General features: G+C 46.1%; 1 protein-coding gene across 1 annotated transcript in view; it reads left to right on the top strand.

The window, feature by feature from the left end:
* Nucleotides 1-13,340, top strand: part of ST8SIA1 (ST8 alpha-N-acetyl-neuraminide alpha-2,8-sialyltransferase 1) — a 39,435-nt gene extending 26,095 nt beyond the window's left edge. The window contains exon 5 of the mRNA XM_078863622.1: nucleotides 1,530-13,340. Coding sequence (XP_078719748.1) covers nucleotides 1,530-2,001 — 472 coding nt within the window. The 3' untranslated portion in view covers nucleotides 2,002-13,340. The remainder of the gene's footprint in view (nucleotides 1-1,529) is intronic.
* The last annotated feature ends 14,386 nt before the right edge of the window (nucleotides 13,341-27,726 follow it).

The raw sequence follows: 27,726 nt of genomic DNA, 5'->3' as shown, positions 1-27,726 counted from the left end.
GGTTGTACACACACACGTCATTAAATTACAGATTCGTGTGAGTCCATCACCGCCCCCCTCGCTCTCCCCGCCTGCCATTGCATGGACAAGGCTGAGCGCCTATCGCAGAGGTTCATGATTGGGGTGCAGCAGCCGTGCGTTTATCTTATCTTCCATGGATTTATTTCGCACCTTTCTCCAAGGCGCTTTACAGGAATTATAACAATTGTAAATAACATGATAGTGGTTGAGATAAAGTGGGGTTCATTAAGAGTGGCGGTGTAGTTATGGGGACAGGACAGGCAGGAGTGGTTGTGGAGGGGTTGGGGTAGGCCTGATCGTAGCTGGGTGGTGGTGGCAGGGAGTAGCAGGGGTAGTGGTAGGGGTCGGGGTAGTGGTAGGGGTCAGGTAGGGGTCGGGGTAGTGGTAGGGGTCGGGGTAGTGGTAGGGGTCGGGGTAGTGGTAGGGGTAGGGGTAGTGGTAGGGGTCGGGGTAGGGGTAGTGGTAGGGGAAAACCACATGCCGACTTCGCTCCCACGACCCGCAGGCTAATTCTAGATTTGAAGCTTTCGTGAGTGCAAGGATTCATACTCTTAGTTTTTTCCGTAAAGTCACGTAGGTAAAAAATGAAATTAAAATTAATAAAAAAATAAAATAATAATATTATTGACCCACTCTCAGGCCTGTTCTGCATTCAGAATCAGAATACAAATATTTATTTATACTGAAATAATCCGATAAGCTCTAAAGCTATTTTTGACTGATGTCTGGTAACTTTTTGTGTGCCACACAGCAACAGCTGCCACGGGGTGGTCCACTGCATTAGGACGCCGCAGGACATATAGTATGGGAAGTGTGGTATATAAATAGTAAATGATGAGGAAAACGACAATGAAAAAAATTATGACGACGATGATGATGACGATGATGGCGACCTCCATGATTACAATGACGACAATGACAAAGACGACGACGGTGATAATGACGATGACGACGATGACGACGACAATGACGACGATGATGACAATGATGATGATAATGACGGTGATGATGATGATGACGACGTTGACGACGACAGTAAGGACGATGATGACGACAATAATGATGATGATAACGACGGTGATGATGAGGATGATGACGACAGTGACGATGATGACGATGATGATGATGACGACGACGATAATGACGATGATGACGACGCCGATGATGACAATGATGGCGTCGATGATGACGACAATGACAATGATGACGATGGTGATGACGACGATGACGACGACGATGACGACGATGGTGATGACGATGATAGCGTCGATGATGACGACAATGACGATGATGACGACGACGGTGATGACGACGATGACGACGACAATGACGACGACGACGGTGATGACGACGACGGCGACGATGACGACGACGATAACAATGATGGCGACGATGACGACGACGATGACGACGACGACGGTGATGACGACGACAGCGACGATGACGACGACGATAACAATGATGACGACAATGATGACGACAATGACGACCGACCTAATCGTTTCCAGGTACCAAAACCTGCTGTGGTCGAGGAGGGCCTTTTCGGAGAGCATGCGCGCCTACGGCCACAGCTTCGTGTACATGCCGGCCTTCTCGATGCGCGCCGCCACCGAGTCGTCGCTGCGGGTCTACCACACGCTGCACGACTGCCACCAGAACCAGACCACCGTGTTCGCCAACCCCAGCTTCCTGCACAGCGCGGGCACCTTCTGGACGGAGAACGGCGTGCGAGCGATGCGCCTCTCGACGGGCATGTTCCTGGTGAGCGCCGCCCTCGGCATGTGCGAGGACGTTCACCTCTACGGCTTCTGGCCCTTCAGCGAGGACCTGAGCGGCCGCGCCATCAGCCACCACTACTACGACGACGTGCCGCCTCTCTGGTACTACCACGCCATGCCCGAGGAGTTCGAGCAGCTGTGGATGCTCCACCAACGGGGCATCCTGCGCATGCACCTGGAGCAATGTGAGCCGTCCGAGTAACCCTTGCTCTGTCGTCACGCGAGTTTTTTTTTTTTACGGTTGTTCGGACCCACGTTGTGAGGTTTCTGCCACGTTCAGGCGAGTCGTGCCTCTGTGTAGGTTTTGGCCGTTGTGCTTGAAAGCTCTGCGATCTAAAGAGTTGTTTTGGGTTGCGCCTCGTTCGGGATTGCCACCTGTCCTGGTTTTCCCAAGGTTGTCCTCATATTGAGGTGGCTGTCCCATTTTTTTTGTTGTGTTAACTAAATATTTTCGGATGCAAAAAGAAAACGTTCCACAATAATAAACCAATTAACACAACGTGTATATATGTAGTACTTTACCCCTTGTTAGTATTGACAGATATTTTTTCTTCCCATGATATGTCCCGTGTTTGATTTGTACCTCAGAGGTGACAACCCTCTACCACGTGTCATTCCCCGCGATGTCCGTCCCTGAAGCAGCTCCCAGCATGTGGTGCAAAACGTTGGGACGCTGTGCCAAACAGCACAGAGTACAACCCGAAAAAAACATTGGAGCGATAAGAGCACAGCCGCCAATCACCTATGCAGCCGTACTGCTGGGATATTGCGAGGGCCTGGTTGACGTTCTGCCAGTTGTCTTCACCCCTTTTCGCCTGAATGTGGCAAAAAATGTGCCAATGTCTCCCGTTACCTCTACCATTGAGAAAATTCGCCGAGGGTGCATGGGTTTTTTGCGAATTCTTTCCTTGTCAGGGTGTGTGATTGGGGACCCTTCCCCATCGCGTGTGGGTTTTTGGGGATGTTTTTTATTTTCTCGGTGTTTACCCAATCAGGTTCTGATAAGTGCCATAGGCGTTCATGAACAGAGTGAATTTTCATTCGGGTGACTCAAAGTCCTCGCATGCTATCGTGCGCGCTCGCCGCTGAGCCCGTGCACTGCTGACGTCCGCGTTTTCCCCCGGTAATTTGTGCGGAAAATTATCTTCTTGCAACTGTTGGCTGCAAATCGGGTATTTACAACAACAGCAATAAAAAAACCCAACATAATTCACAAAAGTCACGTCGCTGTGAAGCGGTCGTCATTGCCCAAATAATATATACGCTCAAAGTATTTGCAGCTGAGTGTATAATTAAGAAAAACATATCTGCTTCGCGACCGCATTTTTCCACGGTTGCCATGCTTAGGGGCTAATATGTTTTCAAGGCCTCTAATCGCCTGGTTATGTAAGATAAATGTTTTGTTGGTCACATTTAATAAGTTACCGCGGTGACCGCACACAGGTCACCACCGCAGGTGATAGATTGTCGAATATTTCTCCACGGGGGCTGCATGTGACTCTGCTGTCCGCACTGGTTGTGTTCCTTTGAGTTGTTCAAAAGCAAAAAAAAAAGATAAATGCTCAGAATCTTTCCGCATAATAAGCTCTTATCAGAGCAGGGGCCCCCCTGCAAATATTAACTGTAGTGGAGTTATTCAAATAACCTCGTTTGTCGTTTCTGGTAACGGAGCAACCGCCTGTTCATACTTTGGGTGGACGCCCAGAATATAAGAATGTAAGCACTGCGGGATTATCGCTCTCACATGCGTGTGGAACCCACCCCCTCCACCACACAACCCCCAACTCCAAGCTACACAGTCACCTATTTTATTTTTACATCTCTAATTAAAAATAACTAAACGTAGATTGAAGTGCAAAAGATGAACTGCGCTGTCTTTTCACCCGAATGTGTGTTGACAAATATTAATTGGGTGTGGGTGTTCACGGCCACGTGGGGAGAGGCCTTCATAGGTGCTGCTCGCTAACGGCATTAGCCCCAATAGTCTGCTCAAAGGCTATACGGGGGATGTTTGTCTTTAGGGAGTTGTAGCGTAGCGGTGAGCACGCTGTTACACAAACCCGGTGACCCGAGTTCGATTCCCGCTCACGGCCATCACCAGTGGCGATTATCTGAACCAGTCCTGGGCCTCATCTAGGTCTACTCAGCCTCAAATGAGTACCTGGTGTGGTGTTTCGATTTAAAGCTTTCGTGACTGCAGGAATTCATCTTCTTGGTTCTTTTGGTAAAGCCACGTAGAAGGGAAATAATAAAAATTCCTTTGTCAAGGCGCCCCTTCCCCCTCCAACCCAGTTTAAATATACGCTGCCAAGCATGGTGGTGCCCATTCAGTCGCTGTATTTCCGACAGACCTGTTCTTCACCTGAGGACGGCTGCTTGCATTGTGGCCGAAACGTCGTGAGAATTATTTTATTATGTTTTATTTTTATTATTTATTATTTCCCTTCTACGTGACTTTACCGAAAGAACCAAGAAGATGGTGTGGTGTTTTTAAAAAAAAATTCGCCACTGGGGAGACAAAGGCGGTCAGGCGTGGTGCTGGCCACCCACCCCCTCGTTTTTGTGCAGTCCCACTGGGGTTGGTGAATTGCTGCTACGGACTGAGCGTGCTGTGTCTGCCAATCGATCGTTTCCTCCGATATCTGGTCACCTCCCTGAGCACGAGAGGCAAGACGTGTGTGACCCTTTGAGATTGTAGACCTCAATACGCGGATCTTACACCAAGGCAAATGTAATGGGCGCACCAACGTACCGTGTGGGTGAACCCGTGTCCCCGCTAATGTGGGGGAACGGCATCGCAGTTCGAATTGTCCACTAGTTTACTCCACTTATCCGTGGGAAGTATTCACGGATAATTATAGGAATGTTTGAAGGTATTAGGAAGACGATCCCCAGTCAGTATGGTACAGAGCTCAGTGACCAAAGTAAGAAGAAGAGGCATTTTTTTTCCAATTCAGTAAAAATGTCAATATTTCACGAGCCGCAATGCGCGAGGTGAACACGAGACTGTGGTCCTTAATAAATGACGTCATTAAGTAGTCCTTAAAGAGCCGCATAATTATGTATAGAGGGGTGGATAATTATGTTTACCCACTCCACAGATTCTACAGACAAAATGGGTTGCGGATAGAGGAGTTCCCCTATAAGTGAGTTAACGAATAAATCTTACCCGAATTTTTTTGTTTGTTAAATCGCTCCATATATAAAACTGTTCCATATACATTTGTTTTCATCATTGTGTCTGTCGGCTTCGTTCTAAGCGCGATTGTGGTCGTTTTGAAAGTTTGCAGAGTGGAACAGGATTCATGGCACCTGTGGCTGTCGTGCAGATGACCTCAACCGTCAAAGCCCAGCAAGGTGCCGTAGTGTCCCACGTTCATTTGCGCCACACGGCAGATGTCCGCAAGTCACACCGGCGTTTGACCTGACATTTGCCTCCCTTTAGAGGTGTACGTGTTTCGTGCAGCCATATAGCAAACACATAATTCAGAATCAGAATACCTATTCACACTGGAGAAATTCTATGAGCTATACAGCTCTTTATTCACCGATGTCCAGTAGCATTATTACATTGATGTCAACATCATTTGCACTCGTGCGAAATTATGCAAATCTGGCTCATGGGCCTCATAGTGTGGAAGTGGGAACTCCTGTTTATGGTTAGCGAGAGGCAGAATGCAGCATTGAGGATTGGTGGCTAAACTGTGCTGATGAGTCCTAATTCTGACAAAACCGGTCCACAGTTGTCAACACACTGCATCACTGCTGCTGTCAGTCACATTTGCTCACATTTATACTGATGGTGACTTTCCACAAGAGGACCACAATGCACTTCTTCAGGAAATACTGGTGGTTTTTGCATACTGCACAGAGGCGCCGTGCTTTCTGTCATGTTTCTGTGTATTGTTTTGAACTTATGGATGTCCAGCCCACTATTATTTCGTTACGGTGGGGTTTCCTCGACATTTAAAAGTTTGATTGTCGATTCTTGCTGTATCTCGTCCGTCTGCCTTCAAGTCTTTTCCAGATCCAGTTGAGAGTAATGGATTTGAATTGTCTTGGTATAAAGGTCAAACCACAACATCCCAATGAATTCCGCACTTTTCGTGCACTTTTTTGTCATCATCTGCAACAAACGGCACCGCTGTTCAGCCCCCAGAGCTTCGATGTCAATGTGCGTTGCTTGGTTGTCCTTGTGAAAAAAATCATGATTGGCAATGGCTTTTTTGCCCAACAAAATGTCAAGGCGTAGTACTGAGTGCACTGTGAAGTGTGCCTTGCGAATTGCGAAAACGTTGGGAAGGCCACTTAGGATGAGTGCCGCTTGCTCATGCGCATGTTTTCAGGGATGGACTAAATATCGAGTCGAGCGATAAATATCGGCAAATGTTCACCCTTTATTTGTAAGTATAACGAATCCGATGCATCCGACTGTTGAGTGTTTGGCCTCCAGTTATGTATTATTTATTTTAACAAGAAGCCGTTATATTCCACAGATTGATATTTCCATAGGGCAATGACAACATTTCTTCACAGAGCAAGTGGCCAAATCTCCCGAGCAACACTCTCCTGCATAACGAGTCTTGAGACCCGATTAAGCTATTCCCGTACGATTAGAGGATCCGTGTAATGCGCTGCATTTAAACATTGTCTGCAAAAAGACTGACTCGTATTAATGACTGCCAATCTACAGTTCAGTACGGTTACTTTGTTGATTGTCATTTAATTTCAAGGCCCAATTAAGGACCCAGCGAACTTGATGGAATTTGTTTTAAAGTGTGCTGACATTGCCATGATCTTTACAAATTGCCGACAGTGATTACATTGCCATGAACTTTATAAATACCCGACAGTAAAGGTGAATTTGACACGTGAATTGGAATTCCCAACCAGAATTGGACCTTTTCCAGAAATCCATTTCCTGCGGCGGAGGCAAATCTCACTCTCTGGCGTGCGTATTGTCTGGCATGTTGTCCGACGTATCGCTGGTTCCTGAAGATACTCCCGATACTCTGAGTGAAACACCGGACATCAAGCCAAACAACACCACGTGGTGCTTATTAGTAAACGCGTCAGCACAACCACGATCACAACCTACGCGTTAATTCGAGGCGAATAACGAAAATTCCAAAAATGGTTCCCGAGAGAATGTTGTCACGTGACTGCAGGTTTTGCATTTCCACCGCCCGCATTACGTCCCTGATTAAAATCTGATGAAAGTAAATACCTTTGCGACTGGCAGGGGAATTCCTCTTCAACAGTTTTCCCTTTGCAAAGATCAATCACTCCTGACACCATTTCCAGGCCGCCCTTGAACATCGGCAATACCTCATCTATTATTAAAATGCAGTGCAAAGTTAAGAGCGGCAGTGGAGCCCACTTCAGGGATTAGACTTTACGACAGCTCGTTGCATTCCTGCGCAAAAGTGGGCTCCCATGAGCACTTCTTGGAAGTGAAGACTCTTGCATGCATACCAAACGCCTGTCACGACTTGGCTAAGCAACAGGCACATTGTGAAGTACACCGAGCGCTGCGCGTGCGTGTGGCAATGTGGTTTTTGCGACTTGAAGCAGATCAGTGATACCTCGACGTACGGAGTAGATGCGTTCCTGGAGCTTCGTTCGTACGTTGAAACCTCGTATGTTGAACAACTTGTAACATTAGCGCTACGGGGATGCGTTCACAGCCTTTCGTGGCTTGCCATTTCATTTAAAAAAACTTCTTAACTTACCTTTCGTATTGCAAACAAGGATAAAATAATCTATGTTGACAATATAATATTTTATAATGTGCAGTAGTTTAATATATAAACTGACGTCAATACAAGACATCGTAATGCTCAAGAATCCATGACTTATTATAATTCAATTGTTTTATACAGCACCGTAGCTCGACATGTTTTATTCATTCGTTTCAGTGCATTTATTAATTTGCTTTATTTGTTTTGCTTTCTGTTTATAATATTAGTAATAAATCTAAAGTTCGTGATACCGAAACTCCCTTTATCGAATACACCCATTTCCGAATCAGAATCTCAATTTAGACTGTAGAAATCCCAAGAGCAGTGAAGCTCCTACTTTCACAGATGTCCAGTATGGGCTTGTTAGCAAGTTCCAACAGCAAAAAATGACAACAAAAAAGATAGCAGTGCAAAAATCTCGAAATGCACGAAATCACGAAATCTGAATAAATATCACGTGCATTCATTATATGTCGAGGTGTCACTGGACACGTGCGTTCGTGCGTTGTTAGCGGCGTGCATCGTTAGCGATCGCACGCAATTACAGCCCCGCTGAACGTCACGCTTCGCGTTGGTCATGATGAGAAGTCGAGTCGCCTTCAAGTTCGGGTTGCCGCGACATGCCGATAGTCCGACACGCAGTTCATCGGACGATATGAGACCCATGATAAAAGCTTCATACGCTTTGCTAAATATTCTAACATCACGATTATCATTACTGGGTTTTTTAAATCTTTGGTTTTGTAAAACAAATATTTAACAAAGTAACGATTATTAATGTTCACGTTGAGCTTGTCATTTGTGACCAGGACACGTCAGAAACATAGCTATATAGCTCAGTGGGCCTTAGCTGGTGAAATACAAAAATTGTTTAGTTTATAGTTTACGTCATAGCATATCAATTCTAACCTCACGATTTCTTACTGCATCCCAGCCATCATTCATCTCTATCAGTCAACACTGGGACATAATGCTCACTGTCCGCGGCACGGCATTGGTAGATACGGTTGGTAGATGTGAATGTCTGTGTCTGTACCATGGCTGGGACTTGAGAAGTCTACACAGACTGCAGGTGTCTTATAGCATGCCGATGAACCCAAGCTACAGCCGATATGTGCAGGTCGGTGTCGGAGCAGGGATAATGCAATTGGGAGCGAATGCTAAATGTACGCCCTTCTTTTTCAAAATACCCTTTAAATTTTTTTTTTGTATTTGGCCATCATGTAGAACAACACAATTTGTCCCGAAGTTGGAGTCCTGCTGCTGTCATGTCTCTGGTGGAGCAGCCCGTTCCTACTTCTAGATTTGAAGTTTTCGTGACTGCAAGGATTCATACTCTTAGGTTCTTTCGGTAAAGTCACGTAGGTAAAAATAAATAATAAAATAATGGAAATCATATAATAGAAATAAAATAGTAAATCACGACGTTTCAGAGGCAACACAAGTCTCCGTCATCAGGTGGGACCGTCACAGCTAAATTTACTGTATCAAGCCTACTTCACTGAGCTCGATAGAAATAAGTTTAAAGCAGTAGGGTTGATTGAAAATCCAGCACTCACTGAACTCACTCCGGTCACTCGCCGGTTAGTCAGTCATTCGCCTTCTATCGCTACTACCATGGTTAATGTTCCCATGAACTTTACTTCTTGATTCCTTTTGGCGTCATCTGGTCCAACCCATGTGAGACTAGGCTCTAAGAAAAGCTGTCTCGGGTGTGGACAAATCAACTTCAAGGACAGTGCACATTATCAGAGTTATGTTTTTTGTTTGCATTATGACTGCAGGTATTGTGGTCTATGCAAACATGACTCCTTGTAAAAAAGGTGTCAGTTTTGTTTCCAGATAGAAGGGTAAAAAAACAATTATCATCCTTCATTCTTGTTGAGCACTCGGCCTACCAGACTGCTTCCTCTCATCTACGCTGTGTTCAACCACCACACGACAGGACAAAACGCTTCTATTACGGCTGCGTCCCTTGAATTGCTTTAATTTGGAATTCCCTGCCAATGGTATATTTGACAAGTTCTCACAACCTTGCTGAATTCAACACATGTATGAATTTTTTTCTATTCTACCTGGACTAGTGCTGTTGTTTTTTTTTACTGGCCGCTTGGAGTTGTGGGCCGGTGCCCAGCAACTGTGATACACAAAAAGAAGAATGACTTTCAAAGTTGGGCTGATGTGGCCTCGATAGCGTAGGGGATGTGTTTTTTGTTTCTCCCTTCCTCTTGTGCCATTTAATTTGAGGACATTTTGTGCTTTTTTTTGTGCCACTCATGTGAGATCATACGGTTCGCTTGAGGTCCCGGAATTACTTCAAACAATAAAACGACCGGTTGGAGCACGTAAATATTACAGCTAATATGAGGTTAATAATTTAAGCCGTAAATGTTTGTGTATGTATGGTGAACTTCGTTCGCGCGATACGTCGCCGAACGTAGGTGCGGTGAAGTTATTACCTCTTTACCGCTGCAGTTTGTGTAAAGCGTTGTATGGCACCGCTGTGAATAGCTTGCGTGCGAGTGCGTCTCCTTGAATGACTCCCCTTCTCATGTGCACTACGTTATATTTTGTGAATATTTTTTTTTACCATTTTCCAAATGTTTTTTTATAACATGTTGTCGTTTGGTTTGTGAGAGGAGTGGGAGTAGCGACTTGTGAAGGCCTACAACCAGCAGTGGATTAAGCATGGCTGTGATAATGACGGCAATTATGATGTTGACGACGATGACATTAAATCAAGCATGTGAAGAACTTGCGTAAATGTCCAGCGTAGCTGGAAGGGGCTTGGCAGTAGTGTAGAGATCTTGTCCAGAGATCTGTTTTTTAACAGACTAGTTCATGAAGCCTGTCTTCGCCAGTGAAAAGTTTTCAATATATTTAATAATCAACTTGATATGATTGTTTTTGCAATTTTTATCTACGATCAGACACTAAAATTTACTCCAAAAATGTGGTATTTTTCCGTAAAATAACCCACACAAAAATTGTTCACGACTTGAATCAACTTCTTATATTTAAAGACGTACCCATCGGAAACCGCTCGATTGAAAGATTCCGTCATCATTTCTATTAGAAAGAACAACTTTTAATGAACTTAATAATCTACGAGAGGAAGCCCCTATCTTTTACCGTTTTCCAATTGTTCAGAATTGAACATCATGAATTGCGTATTTCTTTAATTCAAAACCGCTTGAATCTGAAATATCTCAAAAACCCAATGGTTCTCGCTTAAATTGCATTTGCTGTTTAACGGTCTATCAAACGAAAAAAAAACCGTAATTTTATATTTTTCATGGTTTCTGAATGTTTTTGGGGCACTTCAAATCGAGATTTGGGGGCCTTAAAATGAAAAATCGCGAATTTCAGATTTTTCCCTGTGGGTTGTGTCCTAAAAGCTACCCATGTACAAAATTCCAGCTTTCTACCTGGTCGGGTAGTACCCTATAAGTTTTTTTTTTAAACATACAGATTAAGGTATTTATTTATATAGATTGCATATTAATTTGTGGTTACTGTTTCCTTGCACATCCTGGCCAGGCCCTCTGCAGTGGATGTTGACGTTGGCCTGCTAATTATGGTGGGCAATGTCCTACTTTTGTTGCTAAGTTAAAATTCATCTCTCTTTTCAAGCTGGCATTGGGCATGAATTCTGCACTTGAGCATGACTTATGCGGTTTTTTTTTGTGATTGCACAACGGATTCTAGTTAATGTGACGTGGCTGAAGTGGTATCCAGCCCTACTGTGTGCATAAGAAGCCAAAGTAGTTGTGTCCCGTAACTCGAATGATCTTAGAATGGAGATTACGGTTTAAAACGTTTCAGCCTGTGGACGTTTGCTGGTTTATCCAAGTATGTCTTGCCCCCCACCCCCCGCCCAACGGCTGAGTTAGTTCGAAGCAAAACCCCACGTAAATCACAATGGCCGCATCTTGCGTTGTAGGCGGAACGTGCAGGTGTAACCCACACGACTCTCTCGTGGGCTCTCCGACTTTGCGACTAGCATCAGTTGGACACACACCGGTCATGCCTCTCTGTCTCAATGTTCGATGTGTGCATCCAAGGTGGATGGGTTCACAAAAGCAAGTGGTGAGTGGGCTACACTGGCATTCTACACCTGCACATGATGGACTTGTCACCCCTCCCCCCTCCCACCCCCGACATACTTATTTAACCCAAGATGTTGCCTGAAACGCGGAATAAAGTTGTTATTTAAGACAAAAGTACTTAGACTGCATCCAATGTGATGAATGTTTTGTTGGTACAATCTTGGCACAACAAGTGTCGTGCCAATGTTTTCAACTGTGAATGTACTAAGTAGCTTTTAATGTATTTTTAATGGATTATTGAGAGCGGAGTCACGTGATGAAAATTAGACGTTTTTGCTTGTGCAGCATGGATCATCGGTTCGTGCGTTCATCAAAGGGACTGACGGTTTGTGGCATTTCAGGACGTAAATATATGCTTGTGGTGATTTTTCGCAACGAAAAGCCTTTGACTAATTTTTTTAAGTGCACCTATATGCTCGAGTAATAACAATACGTAATCAGTACGGAAAAATAACAATCCTGCATGTTAATCGAAAAAAAAACACCTTTGTTTGTTCAACTTTAATTTCTAGCAACGATTTTACTTTCATGTTTTCGTCTCATGTGACTTCATTCCAGAATGTCACGTCTCACCTGAGAATACATGTACGATTCCTCTTCTGCAATCAACTCAGAAGTGTGCTTGCGTCTGCCTGTGTGTGTGCCCATATCGTTCACTTAACCCATCAACGCCAACGTTTTGAAGGGGCCGTCTGGTCGCCAATGAAGTTGTCCAGTAGCTACTAAAGTGCCAAAACCATTCACGCTGTGAAGGAGACTGGGTTGGTGCTCCAAATTCACAGCACTTCCCTTTTACCACAATGCAGTCGGAATATGATCATATTGGTTAATTTATGGCTGGAACTTGACAATGGCGTTGCTGCTACAGAAGTTACGTACGTACGTTGAACTTCTTTCGCACCATCTATAGCCAACCGTGCTTATCGGTTACCTCCTCTTAAACTTGCCCGCTACTGTGCCTGGTTACCATTTAACCTTGAGCCGTGAAGTATTTCACAATTTATCTTTTTTGTTCGGTGTTAAAATCCAGGCCATGCTCCTAAGACGTCACCCCCCACCCTCCCCCCACGCACAGTTACACAGCTGTGGCATGTTCACAACTGACCACAATTTGATCAGATGTTAGGAGTCGCCTCGAAGCAACTGATGTTAACAGGGTTTGTGTTAGCCAAGATGACATGTACAGGGTGGGGGTGGGGGGGGGAGGTCACGGACTCATTGTTGGCACAACTTGAGCAGTTAACCTCTCAATCACCTACATCGGCCTCAGGAGTTGGACACACTTTCCACTGCACATCTAAAATGCCCTTTAATTTAATTGGCAAAAGCAAGCCATCGGTACGTGTGGGTGCCATTTTCCAGAGACTAAATGTCTCCCCCCCCCCCCCCCTCATGTGTTTCCCCACAGGAACGAGTATTTGTTGTACCCGTTGGACGAGCTGTTATTTCTACATCCATGCATTTCAACTCAAACCTTAATTTGAAACACGACTTTCCTGTGTTAGATGTTCAACGTGAATGTACTTTTGCACCGGACCAACAGTAAACGTGGCATCTAACAAACAACCCTCGCCTGACCCCACCATGTGTTCGCTGGTGGGAAAAATCATTCCTTCCCCTGGGAATAAAAAATTCAATATTCTATTATTCTGTAACCTGCATCTCAATTAAAATCATTGTGAACTATATTGCAAAAAAATGCGTTGTTTTCCATTATTTCTCGTGGGCTGCACATAGTGTAATAAATAACATCAATATTATTGATTTAAAATAATAGTTTAAATGTTAAAGGTTACATTTGTCATATATGGATAAATACGTTTGAATTTTCTTGGTTCTTTCGGTAAAGTCACGTAGAATTGAAATAATAAAATAATAAAAATAAAACATAATAAATAATTCTCACGACGTTTCGGCCACAACACAAGTAGCCGTCCTCATGTGGAGAACAGGTCTGTCGAGGAGACAGAGTCTACTTGCGTTGTGGCCGAAAGGTCGTGAGAATTATTTTATTATGTTTAATTTTTATTATTTTATTATTTCAATTCTACGTGACTTTACCGAAAGAACCAAGAAGATGAATCCCTGCAGTCACGAAAGCTTTAAATCGAAATTTACGTTTTAATTGTAAAGAATAGAGTCAATGGTGTGTCCTGCTAAAGTGAGCTATGAGGCAGTGCGCATCTCTCGTTTATAGCCCTGAGCCAGCTGTTGGAATTTCCACATTCCTAGGCCGGGGGCAAGGACAACCGCGGTTGGCCTTCCCACAAAGTGGTATGCATAAACCTTGCAAGTTTTCACAGCACAGCAATCCATAGATCTAAATTAATCTTACACTCAATGATGTGTTTGTGTTCAAGGATTAATGTTGTAAAATTCCTGCAAATAGTTTATATATTATATGCCAAGGTCACATTTAGGCTATAACGGCATCACAAAGACTGCACACACGAGGGATAGGAAAGAGAAACGATGCAAATAAGATGGTGGTCAAAGGGAAATTATTGTTGGGGAGACAACTGGGAAAAAATACATCAGTATGCTGTATGTTGAACTTCTTTCACACCGTACGTAGCCAATCGTGTTAATCGGAGGTGCGGGGGACGGACAACTAACTAAAGCACAAAAAGGGAAATTTATGTTTACCAAGGGCAATTTATTGACGAGTGTGTTCCAGGGCTGGGTCAGATATCACCCGCTAATTGTATTAGTCATGCCCAGGAATTAAAACTCAGGACTCACAGAGCAGTGCGCTAAACAATGTGCCATGACCCCATTCAGGCATGGAAGTGAGTAGTTTATTTAGACTGGCAGCATCGTTTTTTTTTACAAATACTGTACTGATTAAAATACCACCCTCTACCCAAAGATCACCCGTATAGCAGCCGGAACGGACTGTTGTGGCAAGTGATGTTAGCCAGCACCTATTCAGGCTGGCACGGCACAGGAGGGGGTAGGTGGCCAACACCACGCCCGGCCGCCTTTGTCTCCCCAGTGGCAATGTTTACACACCACACCAGGTACTGGTTTGAGGCCGAGCCAATCTAGGGGAGGCCCAGGACCGATTCAGATAATCGTCACCGGCGTTGGTCGTGAGCGGGAATCAAACTCAGGTCGCCGGATTCGTCGCGCAGCGTAGCGCTAACCACCACACGAACCGCTCCCCACTGCTACCACCACCACTCTCACCTCCACAATCCACCCAGAAAGAGGCGGCAGCATTTTACGACCGATCCCCTGTCAGAAATACCAAAGGGCAATGAAAAAAATGAACAACAGGCATCCCTGACGTTATGAAAGGTTTCCCAGTGTCACCGCCGGCATTCCATCCTGCAAAATCGCGAGCCACGGTGTGCGATCGGGCCGTGAAGCCCGCTTGCTCTATGTCCGTGGAGACGGAGCGTGTTCCTAGTAGGAGTGTGTTCTTAGGAACGTGTTCCTAGTAGGAGCGTGACAGCAACTCGTGAGGATCCATATGAATAAAAAGTGTGCCGTACTTGGCCCTTCCCCCCTCTCCAACCATTATATAAACGGAGTGGTAGCTCCTGCAATCTCTCATTTACTTGATACAGCTGTCGTGGCTGTGACGGTTCCACCTGAAGACGGAAGCTTGTGTTGCCTCCGAAACGTCGTGATTTTTATTTTATTTTACTTTTATTAATTTTAATGTTTTACCTACGTGACTTTACCGAAAAAACCTAAGAATATGAATAGGGGGGGGGGGATTCACCGTTGTGTGAAATTAAATGTGGCCGCTCATTGGTGTGTTTTTTGCCGTGCTCTTTTCTCAGCTGTGCCTTCAACACCCCCCCCCCCATTCGCAGAGATCGAGGAAGGTGAATCCACTTCAGACCGTTCAAAACAGCTGTGTGGCAAACAGAGCGTTCAATATGAGTCCGTCACTGGCTTTATTTCATCTGCAAGACCTTTTAAATCTGCTTCAATCAATTTGTTAAAGCTGGACTCTGCACACACACACACTTAAAACACATTTTAGTCGCTTAAAATAACGTGCGTTTCCCTGCTATCTTTTGGATTGGTTGTTGCGTCTTATGCTAGACATGAAAATATTCCTATTTTGTAACTCAAAATATTGTCTGTGCTGCAATTAGGGCACTCTTTATTATCTTTGCACTGCGCGGGTCAAGTTCAACCGGACCGCATCTGAGCTACGGATTCTACTGCGCATTTCAAACCGCAAAGATTTGTTTGTAGCAACGGTCACATGCCCCGTTCTATTTAAAAATTACAAAATTATCATTAAACAACCGCTCATTTATACTTGTTTTGTTCCAGCTGTATTCTTTCTTCATTTTGTAAACGACCCGTTGACCTAAGAAGGGCAGTAACTCCGACCGAGTGTGAGTGACACGTTTGCTGGGCAGATACGCCGAAGTTGGCTCGAATTTCAAGAAACAAATACAATCCTAACATGGTTTATATAGGAGTATTATTTAAAATATCACATGGATTAAAACATGTTCACTTGTTCAATTACATGAATGGTGTCATTCATTTACCGTACTTTTTCCGACGTTGAATCTAGTTGTTTAAAACTAACGCAGCCAACTCAAATTGAGTACCTGGTTGCGGCGTGTAAGCATCGCCACTGGGGAGACAAAGGCGGCTGAACGTGGTGCTAATCACCCCACCCCCTCGTGTGGCGTGCCGGCCTTCGTGGGTGCTCGCTAACAGCACTTGCCCCAATAGTCAGTTAAGGCTATACGGGGGATCTTTGTGTGTGTGTGGCATTGTTTTTGCGTGCGTGCACGCGTGCCCCGCGTGTGTGTGCAATTGTGTTGATGCATTGCACCCCTTCCGACAAGCGAGCCAGCACCAGAACTCAAGGTAATTGAAAATAAAAATGATGTTCTTTTTCTTCTATTTATCTTACTTTATTTTACGTTGTGTTTACTCTACAGTATATTTGTTTACAGTGTTACATGTAAATGTACAATATTTATTCTTATTTAAGAGTTTAGAAATGTTGAATCGAAACACATTTCAAAACACCGTATGGGCATTGTATTTACATACAGTGCATTGTAGTGTTCCGACTTACGTACCGTTCGACTTACGAACGGGTCAGAGGAACAACATTTGTTCGTTGGTCGAGGACCACCCGCAGATTACACACTACCTTTAAACATCATATACAAATATTTGTTATATCTTACAAATCACCCTTCCAGGATTGTATATTTACATGGAGAAGTTTCGTCCAATACGTACGGCACTTTCAAGTCCATCGAGTGAACAAAGCGCTCACGTGCACCGATATGCCGCTAACAAATAGTCAAAGACTGTCCCAGTAATCGCAACGAAGCAAGCAAACGGTAGCACAGTCATATCGAAGGTTAACGCCTGCATAGGTTGCTCTCAGCGTATACGCACTGGGCTTTGTCATCTATCCCGCAGCCATGGCAACGGAAGACGGATGATGAAGGGAACTGCAGAGGGTAGGAGGAGATTCCATGCGTGGGGAGGGAGAGTGGGAAGAGCCCTGCCGTGGCCTCGGGGTGGCGTGATGGCAATGGCTTCCAAGATGCCTTTATCCAGCAGTGGATGGATCATGGCTGATGATGATGATGATGATAATAACGATGACTATGTACTCAAAGAGTTATAAATACAGGAATTTTAATGCGTAAATTTAATTTCCCCCAAGACCTGTAACCACGGTGGCGAGATGTTAACTACCTCGCCTGGTATACAGGAGTTCGTGGGTTCGATCCCGACCCTGATGCCTGCTGTATACTTTGAGTTTGCGTGTTCTCCCCATGGCCGCGTGGATTTTTCTCCGGGTTTTCCCTCCGCATTTAGAGATATGCGTTGAGAGAATTTGGTTGCTATAAATGTCCACGTGATAAGCCACTTTGTTGAGCGATCGTGTGTGGCCAGGTCGTTTCTGAAAAAAGAGCTGTAAAGCTCAGTGGGCCTTTAATGTTACGCAAATAATTTGAGCCATTGCGGTCGAATGAAAGTGTTACTGAGTCGTGATTTTTTATTTAAAGCTTTCGTGACTGCAGGGATTCATATTCTTGGTTCTTTCGGTAAAGTCACGTAGAAGGGAAATAATAAAATAATAAAAATATAAAACAATAACATTCTCACACCTGATGATGGATTGCTTGTGTTGCAGTCGAAACGTCGTGAGAATTGTATTGTTTTATATTTTATTATTTTATTATTTCCCTTCTACGTGACTTTACCAAAAGAACCAAGAATAAGTCGTGATTGTTGTGGGATTTTTTTCCCCATAAGTGTCCTTACATTGGAACTTCAGGAAAATTCCTTACCGTGCATTTTTTGTTCAATGCAAGAGTAAACACATATACCTGAAGAAAACCCCGCGCTTGTGAGGAGACAACCGAGGTACCCGACGATGCTATAGAAGCATAAAAATGTCCTTACATATCAATGAAGCTACGTATTTAAAGCCTATTGCCAAATCACCCAGATTGGGCTCGGTCTTGGGGTGAAGCCTGGGCAGTGTTCGGTTGGGTGACCACAATGAAACACGATCTTGCTGTCGGCTGCGGGGTTACAATTTGAGCAGAAGATGACAGTGCATTCTCCAACGCGCACTGATCGGCGTGGTGAAGTATGGTCAAATACTCCCCACGATCCGCACGGCATTGAGAATGTATGCATGTTGAATTTCTTTCGCGCCGTACGTAGCCAACAGTTCTAATCGGAGGTTTTGGGGATGGACAACAAAATAAACACAAAGAGCGGTTCTAAGGAAGTGAGTTTTTAATCGAGATTAAAAAGTGCATAGCTTCAGTGGCTTCCTAATATTGGAAGAATTCTATCCAGCAGTGAAATAACACAAGTGCTCGACAGATGAATGTGGAACTATCACGAAATCAACACAGCTTTACATGTTGACATATCTGCACTGTATGCGTGACTCATTCACAAAACAAACCAAAAAAAATCCCAAATTTAGATGAGACTACCACCATGTTGTTTCAGCAATTTTGACACAAAATTTCGGCTGTCGGTTCACATTTCCTCACTCTGCTAATGCCTTCCGAACGCAGATCATGAACCCCACGAGTTTTCTCGTCACGCAAAAAATATTTGTGGCGACACTGCATTGGCGGTGGCGCACAAGCACAACAAAACCCCAAGACGTTCGTCAATACCAACGTAGCCTTAAAAGGAAAAAAATATTTTTCATCGGTGAACAAAATATTTTTCATGTGCTATTCCAGCACCTCCGATTAGCACGGTTGGCTACGTACGGCGCGAAAGAAGTTCAATATATTGTTTTCCTTTGAAGGCGACGGTGTTATTGTAGAACGTGCTGAGTTTTTTGTTCGTCGATTCTTTGCCAGCTGCATAATCTGCATGCGACGGCTTTGGCATGCCCGTCACACTGTACTCGCTTAACATATCATTTCACCAGAGGTTGTCAGGCTGACCTTTCGCGGTGGCTTGCGTGAGCATTTGTTGTCGTTGTGATTACCACGCTAAACAATTGTCGACACGTCGCGGCACAGCAGAAGGATGCTCTGTCAGGGTTTCCGAGACCAAATTGAACTCGAGCGAATTAGAGCCACGCAACTCACTGGCAGTTTAAATACTGTGAGTCACGTTTAACAAACAAAAAATACCCAATGCTTTTCTTTCAGTGTTTCATTTCAGCCCCGTGCTAGATGAAATGCATCGGACCAAATCACCTGAAACGCGACGCGACCTCAACAATTCTCTGAAGCCAAGAATGTATGCTGAACTTCTTTTGCACCGTACGTAGCGAACCGTGCTAATCAGAGGTGCGGGCGAAGGCGACAAGCGCAAATGTCTGGTTATTGTAGGTCGTTGCTGGTGTACGTGGTGGGCATGAAAGTGCTGTGAAGCAGAGTCCTTGAAACTGATTGGTCCACACCAGAGACAGATTTTCTTCTGGTGTGGACCAATTCGTTTCAAGGACAATGCATCAATTATCAGAGTATTGTTTTTTGTTTTCATATGACTGCATGTATTGTGGTTAATGTTAACATGATTCTTTGCAAAAGGTGTCAGTTTTATTGCCAGAAAAAAGGGGAAAAACCCTATTTGTATTAACATAAAGTGTGTCGTTTCAGATCCACATTCGTGCGATACAAACCATGTTGATATAAGTGCTCCATTGAATTATGAATAAGCCCGTATTGTAGTTGGCTTTTAATGTTTTGGTTTGTTATTATAGTGCCGTACAATCATCCTGAGCTGATATGCAGCCGCTGGGAATTGGACAAAAATCTGGTTCACTGCATATTTCTTGAGTCGCGAAAAGCAGAGGTCCCATTCCAATGCGATGAGGCCTGTCGCTTTGCACGCCCCTGCAGCGGGAGCTGCATCTAATTGCGAACGAGGCAAGAACGCACAGCAAGTGATAGAGACACAGTGGGGGCATTGTTGACTGGCGCGCTTGGGCAGGGCACGTCGCGAGGATGGATGACTGCGGTGGTCGTGACTAATGACGGGTGGGTCGGTGGGGTAGATACATTAAATGGGGCAACACGCACCAGCAAGATACTCACCGCGGCGACATTGACAGTGGGATCGTGTGTACAGACGAATTGTTGCTTTTGCAAGAACCCCTGGCGAACGGAAATGGCTTCCAAGATGCCTTCATCCAGCAGTGGATGGATCATGGCTGATGATGATGAGGATAATAACGATGACTAAGCAGTTATAAATACGGGAATTTGAATGCGTGAATTTTATTTTCCTCGAAACCTATAACCACGTTGGCGAGATGTTAACTCCTCTCGCCTGGTATACAGGAGATGGTGGGTTCGATCCCTGATCCTGATGCCTGCTGTATATTTGGAGTTTGCGTGTTTTTCTCACCATCGTCGGGTTGGATTTTTCTCCGGGTCCTTCGGGGTTTCCCTCCACATTTATAAAAATGCGTTTAGAGTAATTGGCCACTTTGTTACAATCTCATTTGTGGTCAGGTCGCTTCTGGAACAGAACCATATAGCTCAGTGGAGCTCAGTGGGCCCTGACCTGGTTAAAAAATCTAAAATAATAAATAATCAAATGCGGGATTTTCCATTCAATGTTGAATCACCGCTGTACGCCCGATGGATGATTTGCCGTGGTTCATGTAAATTGTAAGGCATGATTTCCCAAACTCCAGTCCTCGCGGAACCACCATCAACACGCTTCGTCTACTCCGCGTTCACCGATTTACGGGTCCCCCGGGTTTGTCCCTCTACATTTAGAGACCCGCGTTCGAGATGATTTGGCTGCAGCTTTAAATGCCCACGCCACAAGCCGCTTCGTTGAGCTATCATTTGTGGCCAGGTCGTTTCTGAAAGAAAAACAAGTATAACCCGTAAAAACAAAGTTTTTCATTATAAATCCTTTATATGCGTGGCGGCTAGAGTCCTCTCGTCCTCTGGCTTGAGATGGCTGCCACCTATGGGTCAGATGATTGCATGGCAGCATTAAGCAATTGGTAATTAAATATAATATTTTTGTCCTAAAAAGTGTAAAATTTTGGAAATTTTATTTCACGAACATTGATTGTCACGCAGAATGAGTCTGTGTGGAAAATGTCAGCTCGATTGGATCACGGGAAGTGGGTTAATAAACGACCGAAAGATTTGCACGGTCCTAAGCAAGCAAGTGAACTTAATATAAAGGATTTAAAAAGATACGTAGCCCAGTGGGCCTCGACTGTTAAAATTTAAAAAGTGTCGTTTTTAGTAGCTTAGTTTAGAGAGCACACGCTCAGATGGCCCAGAAGCCAAACGGAGTCAGAATCTGAATATGTATTTATACTGCAGAAATCCGATTAGCTGTAAAGCTCTTTTTCACAGATTTTCAGTCGGGGCGGGTAAGAACGTTACAACAACAAACAAATACAAACACACGACTGAAGGTGTTATAGGTAAAGGTTAATGCCTTTCCTGAATCGGTCAAGCTTCTCAGATCTCGAGGAAAATATACGATGGGAGGAAATTTCAAAGTTGACCCATCGTGTCGTGAGCTGCAGTGTGGCGCAGTGGTGGCGGTTGAACAACAGCGCGGATGAGACGCAACAGTCAAGACCGAGTCCCCCACGTACCCGGACACTGGAGGACAAATCAATGATTGAAGACCACGGTAACTACGGCCGCAGAGATGGAGTAGTGTTGCGACTCGAGTGAAGCAGTGAGTGAGTGCGTGTGCTTGATCAGTGAGTGCCGCCTGTTGAGCCACGCAAAGGACGAACGAAGAAGAGTGGTTACGCAGACGTCTCATCGGCCTGCATTAAGGAGATTGATCAACAAAACACAACAAGCCCCCACCACTTGCAGCACGCCGTTTGTACACTAGGCATCACGGTCAGGGGGGCGGGCTGGAGGGGGAGGGGCTGGAGGGGGAGGCTGGAGAGGGGGGGGGCTGGAGGGGAGGGGGCCGGAGGGGGGGGCTGGAGGGGCGGACTTGAGGGGGGTGGCTGGAGGGGAGGGGGCTGGAGGGGGGGGGGTAGCAGGGGGCTGAGTCCCCCCTCCTGAAGGCTCAGCAGCCCCCCAGTTCTACATACGTAGAGCCCAGACAGACTGTGATGGTGCAACATTGAACACCGGTGGTAGCTTTTTCTTCTTCAAACTTCATCAGTTCGGCAACCCCCCCCCCCATGACTCTAAATAAATACAACTAAGGGATGAGCATCACAGCCTTCTCGCGTATACACGTGGGGGGGGGGGAGGGGGGGAGAACCAGCGCAGAGTGCACGACAGACGCAAGCAGAACGTAGCGCTTGTTAAAAGTTTAACGCACACTGACTGTGCTGTGCCTCCCCTGAGTTTTAATGCCCCCCCTTCTCCACTATTAAACAAGGTCACGCTACAAGGTCACGCTACATCAGTGTCATTCATTGCAAGGCCCGCGGACCATCGCCATCGTGCTGTTGGCACATACCCCGATGGTTTCAAACGCGTGGTGGACCCTCGACACTGATGATGTACCCCCCCCCCCCCTCTGAAAGTGAGTGAAGACCACTGTACAGCATGATTGCCTGGCACACTGCACCTCTGTAGCACTTACCTTCATGTTGGCCCCTAACCCTTTTGTGTCCATCAGACAAAGGCAATGCAGTGGACGAAACAGCCTGGGTGAACACGGAGTCGACACGTGGCCGCGTCTCGCGACGCTGCACAGAGGCAGCGGGCATGTTGAGTTGGCCGAGGGGCAGGTCAAGACGTCCGCAAAAAGCTGAAATGGAAGGTCGTGAGGCTGGCCTTCCGTTAGGGGCAAGGGGTCGACAGCACGGGGGACACCGCGGGAAGGGAGCCGTGGGAACAGCAGAGAGAACAATGAGCCACATCCCGCCGGGTTGACTGGGGCCATCAACAGGATGTTGTGGCTGCTTGTGCGAAGAGTGCGTGGAGGGGAGTAGAGTTAGGTGAGAGGTAGGAGAGTGCGTGGAGGGGAATAGAGTGAGATGAGAGGTAGGAGAGTGCGTGGAGGGGAGTAGAGTGAGATGAGAGGGGAGAGGTAGGAGAGTGCATGGAGGGGAGTAGAGTGAGATGAGAGGGGAGAGGTAGGAGAGTGCGTGGAGGGGAGTGGAGTGAGATAAGAGGCAGGAGAGTGCGTGGAGGGGAGTAGAGTGAGGTGAGAGGGGAGAGGTAGGAGAGTGCGTGGAGTTGAGTAGAGTGAGATGAGAGGGGAGAGGTAGGAGAGTGCGTGGAGTGGAGTAGAGTGAGATGAGAGGGGAGAGTTGGGAGAGTGCGTGGAAGGGAGTAGATGGAGATGAGAGGGGAGAGGTAGGAGAGTGCGTGGAGTTGAGTAGAGGGAGATGAGAGGGGAGAGGTAGGAGAGTGCGTGGAGTGGAGTAGAGTGAGATGAGAAGGGAGAGGTGGGAGAGTGCGTGGAAGGGAGTAGATGGAGATGAGAGGGGAGAGGTAGGAGAGTGCGTGGAGTGGAGTAGAGTGAGATGAGAGGGGAGAGGTGGGAGAGTGCGTGGAAGGGAGTAGATGGAGATGAGAGGGGAGAGGCATGAGAGTGCCGGGAGGGGAGTAAAGAGATGACAGAGGTAGGGGAGTGTATGGAGGGGAGAAGAGTGAGATGAAAGGAGAGAGATAGGCACGGCTGGGTCCATGGATGATCTTGATTACGGCGAGTGCAATATTGACTGATCCAGGATCGGCTTGGGAGATAGAGGAGCCGTGTACGTATTGGGGACATGCGGTCTTATTTATGAGTGATTGAGCAGTCTGGAAAAATAAATGTGGATCCCCTGTAGATAATACATCTGGGGAGGCAGTGAATGAGAGCGCTGCCGTTGTTGAGTCAGGATGTAATGACGGCACGGATGAGGGTCTCTGCAACAGCTGGGGTCAGTAAATGGCAGATGTGGGAGATAATGCACTGATGGAGGTCACACAGACGGAGATGAGATGTACGGGAACAGAATGAGAGCTCCGGATCAATGACAACTCCGGGTTTTGACGGAAGCACTTTGGCAGGGTGACGTAAGGTCAAGAATAAAAAATCAATGGCAAGGGTTTCTCATTGCGCTCTTTTTATTAGATAATCTGCAACCCCTTTGTTTCCAAATAGCACAGCGAGCCAATTAGTTTCCATCATATGTAGCTATACAAGCCAATAAACATCCCCAATCACCTCCTATTCAAATACCCGCAGATGAGAAAGATACCGGTGCCTGCAGCCTCTGGAGACCATCGACACTTTGTTCGCCTCGGACCAAGTCACGCTGAGTATGCTCGATCTCATCGGCGCTTCAAAGCTAAGCAGGTCTCAGCCAGGCTAGTTACTTGAACGGGAGACTGCGTGGGGTGTGCGAGGTGGCTGCGATTGGCCAAACGATCCCATTGAGAGCCGGTACGAGGAGGCTGCAGAGGTGGAGGCCCTGCACCACCGACATGTCCATGTGGCAGGACCCGGGTTCACTCTCCTGAGCAGTGAATATCACTGTTGTGGTGCCCCCCGCCCACCCCCCCACAAAACCGCTCGAGTGGTCCCCAGCCCCTCATCTGAGAGGAACTGGGTAGAGATGGGGCCCGAATCTCAATGCAAAACACTCCTGAATAAAAAAAAATTCGTAAGACTTACTGAAACTTTTCTGGGTAAATAAATTCCATAACTATTTTTTTTATTTAAATTTGGTCATCAAACACATTGAGCGCGATAGAATAAACGATGGGTTCTTACTGTCATCGAGATCCTCTTTCAGAAAACACGCGGTTTGAGCAATGAGGGCCCACTGGGAAGATGCATGTTCCGAGTGCGGTCCACCTCCGTTGCATCGCAGCATCGTGAGGGATGGTCGTGCGACTGTGGGGAGGGGGGGCGGGGGGGAGTGATTGACCACTGCTGCTGCCGATGATGAAGTTCTACCTCGTTTCCACCTCTCCTCTTACCTGCACCCCCCCCCCTGCTCCGGTGACCGACATTTCATTTTGTTTTCCACATTAGTCATGAATTTTTTTTGTTTAAAAAAAATAAACAAATATGAAATGTGTGTGTTTTTGTGTGTGTGTGCTATGTACATGAGTGCAAGTTGATCCATACTAAAGGCCGCGGCTGTGTCAGGCACTCAATACGTTGAGGTGGAGTACCAGTTGGCTTAAACCTCATCTCTGGCTAAAATAATATCACGGACGATTAGGCTGTCAAGTGGCTTTGCAACTTGAGTCATTGTTTTTCTTTTACATTATCATTCTTTTAATTGCGTGCGTGCTTGATTCTTAGTGAAAGCTGGGTGGTTCCACAAAGGCCCACACAGATTTAGAGTCTAAGTAAATATTGTATTAGATTCATTACGCCCAGGCATTAGGGAGAGTTTCTGCTCTTGTAAATACAGGCCCGCAATAAACGATTTAGTCAATGAGGCGAGGGAAAATGTTGTCAGCGACCATCAATCGTAACATTGGAAGAGGTTTCTCACACAGATGTTTGTGGGGGCGATGCTTATCTCCTGTTCACAGCACTGAGCCGAGTGGTGGAAATTCCACATTCCCATGGATGAGTGTTTAAAAAACTTCTACCACAAAATGGTATCTATTTTATCGACCCTCGAGAGAGAGAGAAAGAGAGGATGAGCTGAGCCACCTAGAATGTAGCCGAGCGACGAGCCGGCTCCAACAATTGTCCAAGCTCACCGGTCCTCTACATAATCAGACGTTTTCAGCCAATGCACGACTGTTTATACACGCGGGAGGAAACCAGAGCACACGCAACAACAACAACAAAACCCACACGTGCGACGGGGCAACGCTCGATCCCACGCGTACGGAAGAGATGGAGCCCACAATTGCCGTGCCGCCTCCTCTTGGCAAGGCAGGGCGCGGCACCTTTGCGATGCTCACGGGAAGGGAGTTTCACAGCGTTTCGTGCGCAGTGATCCACCAGCTCTTGTTTCCACAGTGCCCGGTTAAGGGTCACGCGCATAGGCAGCACCGATTGACTCTACCGCTTGTGTGAAGCGTGGCTTATTTATGCTTTCTCAGCTCCGGGCTGGAATTTTTATGTTTAATATGCGCTGCGTGACGGGCTTGCGTCAACGCTCTGCACAAACAGTTCCTTTCAAGTGATGCGTGACACAAACACGGGCGGGTGGCTGGCTCCCTTCACGTTGGCTTCAGGACAACACCAGCATCGGTGTCGGCGAAGCTCTGTGGTGAGTTTGGTCGTGGTGTTGGTGAGCCGTGTGGTGAATTCAGCGTTGGTAAGCAGTGTGGTGAGTTTAGTGTCGGTGTTTGTGAGCGAACATTTGAATCGGCCGTGCTTCCCACTATTCACCACTGGCCTGCGTCGTTAAATGTCCAAACAAACCTATGACTGAAGGGTCATTGCCCAAAACGTCGAATTATAAGGCAGTGCATAGTGATTAATGTGTTATGGTTTTTTGTTCTTTTTATTTCCACGTGTGCACCACTGTCAACGCAGTGTCACCAAATCATTGTGGTATTGAATCGTTCCGTCCGGGATAAGCACTGGGAGTGGCCCATTGTTAGATTAACACAGCCAAAGTCACTGTGGTTGAGAAGGTAAGGCTTGGTTTTAACAACCAGATTACTACTAAACTATGTATTATTTTACCAGGTAAGGCCAACTGAGCCATATAAACCTCTTATTCAGAAGCGACCTGGCCAAATGATAGCTCAACGAAGTGGCTTATCACGTGGAAGTGTACAGCAGCCAAATATCTCAACGTGTGATGAAGACTCTAAACGTGGAGGGAAAAAAACCGGAGGACCCGGAGAAAGATCCACGTGACCACGGAAGGAGAGAGAGAGACACACGCAAACTCCAAACATGCATGCGCAGGGGTCGGCATTGAACCGACGAACCTCCTGCATACCAGGCGAAGTAGTTAACATCTGGCCAACGTGGCGCACAATCGTGGGCGTGCAATGCAGCTGCGAGTTAATTACGCCCGGGCTTGGTGACACGGGGCACTGCTGTGAGGTCGTTAATGCAGGTGGCGTGCGAATTGGCAAAAGATGGTGGGGGGTGAGGGGAGCCCTTCGTCGTTAGGAACGTCAACGTGTCCTGTGCGGGACAGAGTTGTGGGGCACAGTTCCAGCTGGAAAACAAGGCTGGTTACCTTTTGATTTAAAGCTTTCGTGACTGCAGGGATTCATCTTCTTGGTTCTTTCGGTAAAGTCACGTAGAAGGGAAATAATAAAATAATAAAAATAAAACATAATAAAATAATTCTCACGACGTTTCGGCCACAACGCAAGCAGCCGTCCTCAGGTGAAGAACAGCTCTGTCGGGAAGACAGCGTCTGAATGAAACGTCGTGAGAATTATTTTATTATGTTTAATTTTTATTATTTTATTACTTCCCTTCTACGTGACTTTACCGAAAGAACAAAGAAGAAGGCTGGTTACCGTTCACACAGCAATGTTCTTCACTCATCTTCAGAGTTGGGAGGGGATGGGGGAGGATCGATACGACATCATCAGTGTGAGAGCCGCCACACATTTGAAACCATCTTGGTTTGACAGCAGCATGACGACGATGCTGCTGATGGGGGGGGGGGTGGCGTTTTCACATTTTTTTGCGGGTTGTCGCGGGCCCGCACCACAATCCACCAGGGCCTCCCCGCCAATAGCCCGCGGG

This window comes from Lampetra fluviatilis, chromosome 16 (genome assembly GCF_964198595.1).
Source record: "Lampetra fluviatilis chromosome 16, kcLamFluv1.1, whole genome shotgun sequence".
In the NCBI taxonomy this organism is placed as follows: domain Eukaryota; kingdom Metazoa; phylum Chordata; class Hyperoartia; order Petromyzontiformes; family Petromyzontidae; genus Lampetra; species Lampetra fluviatilis.
This window is presented reverse-complemented; position numbering and strand designations above follow the sequence as displayed.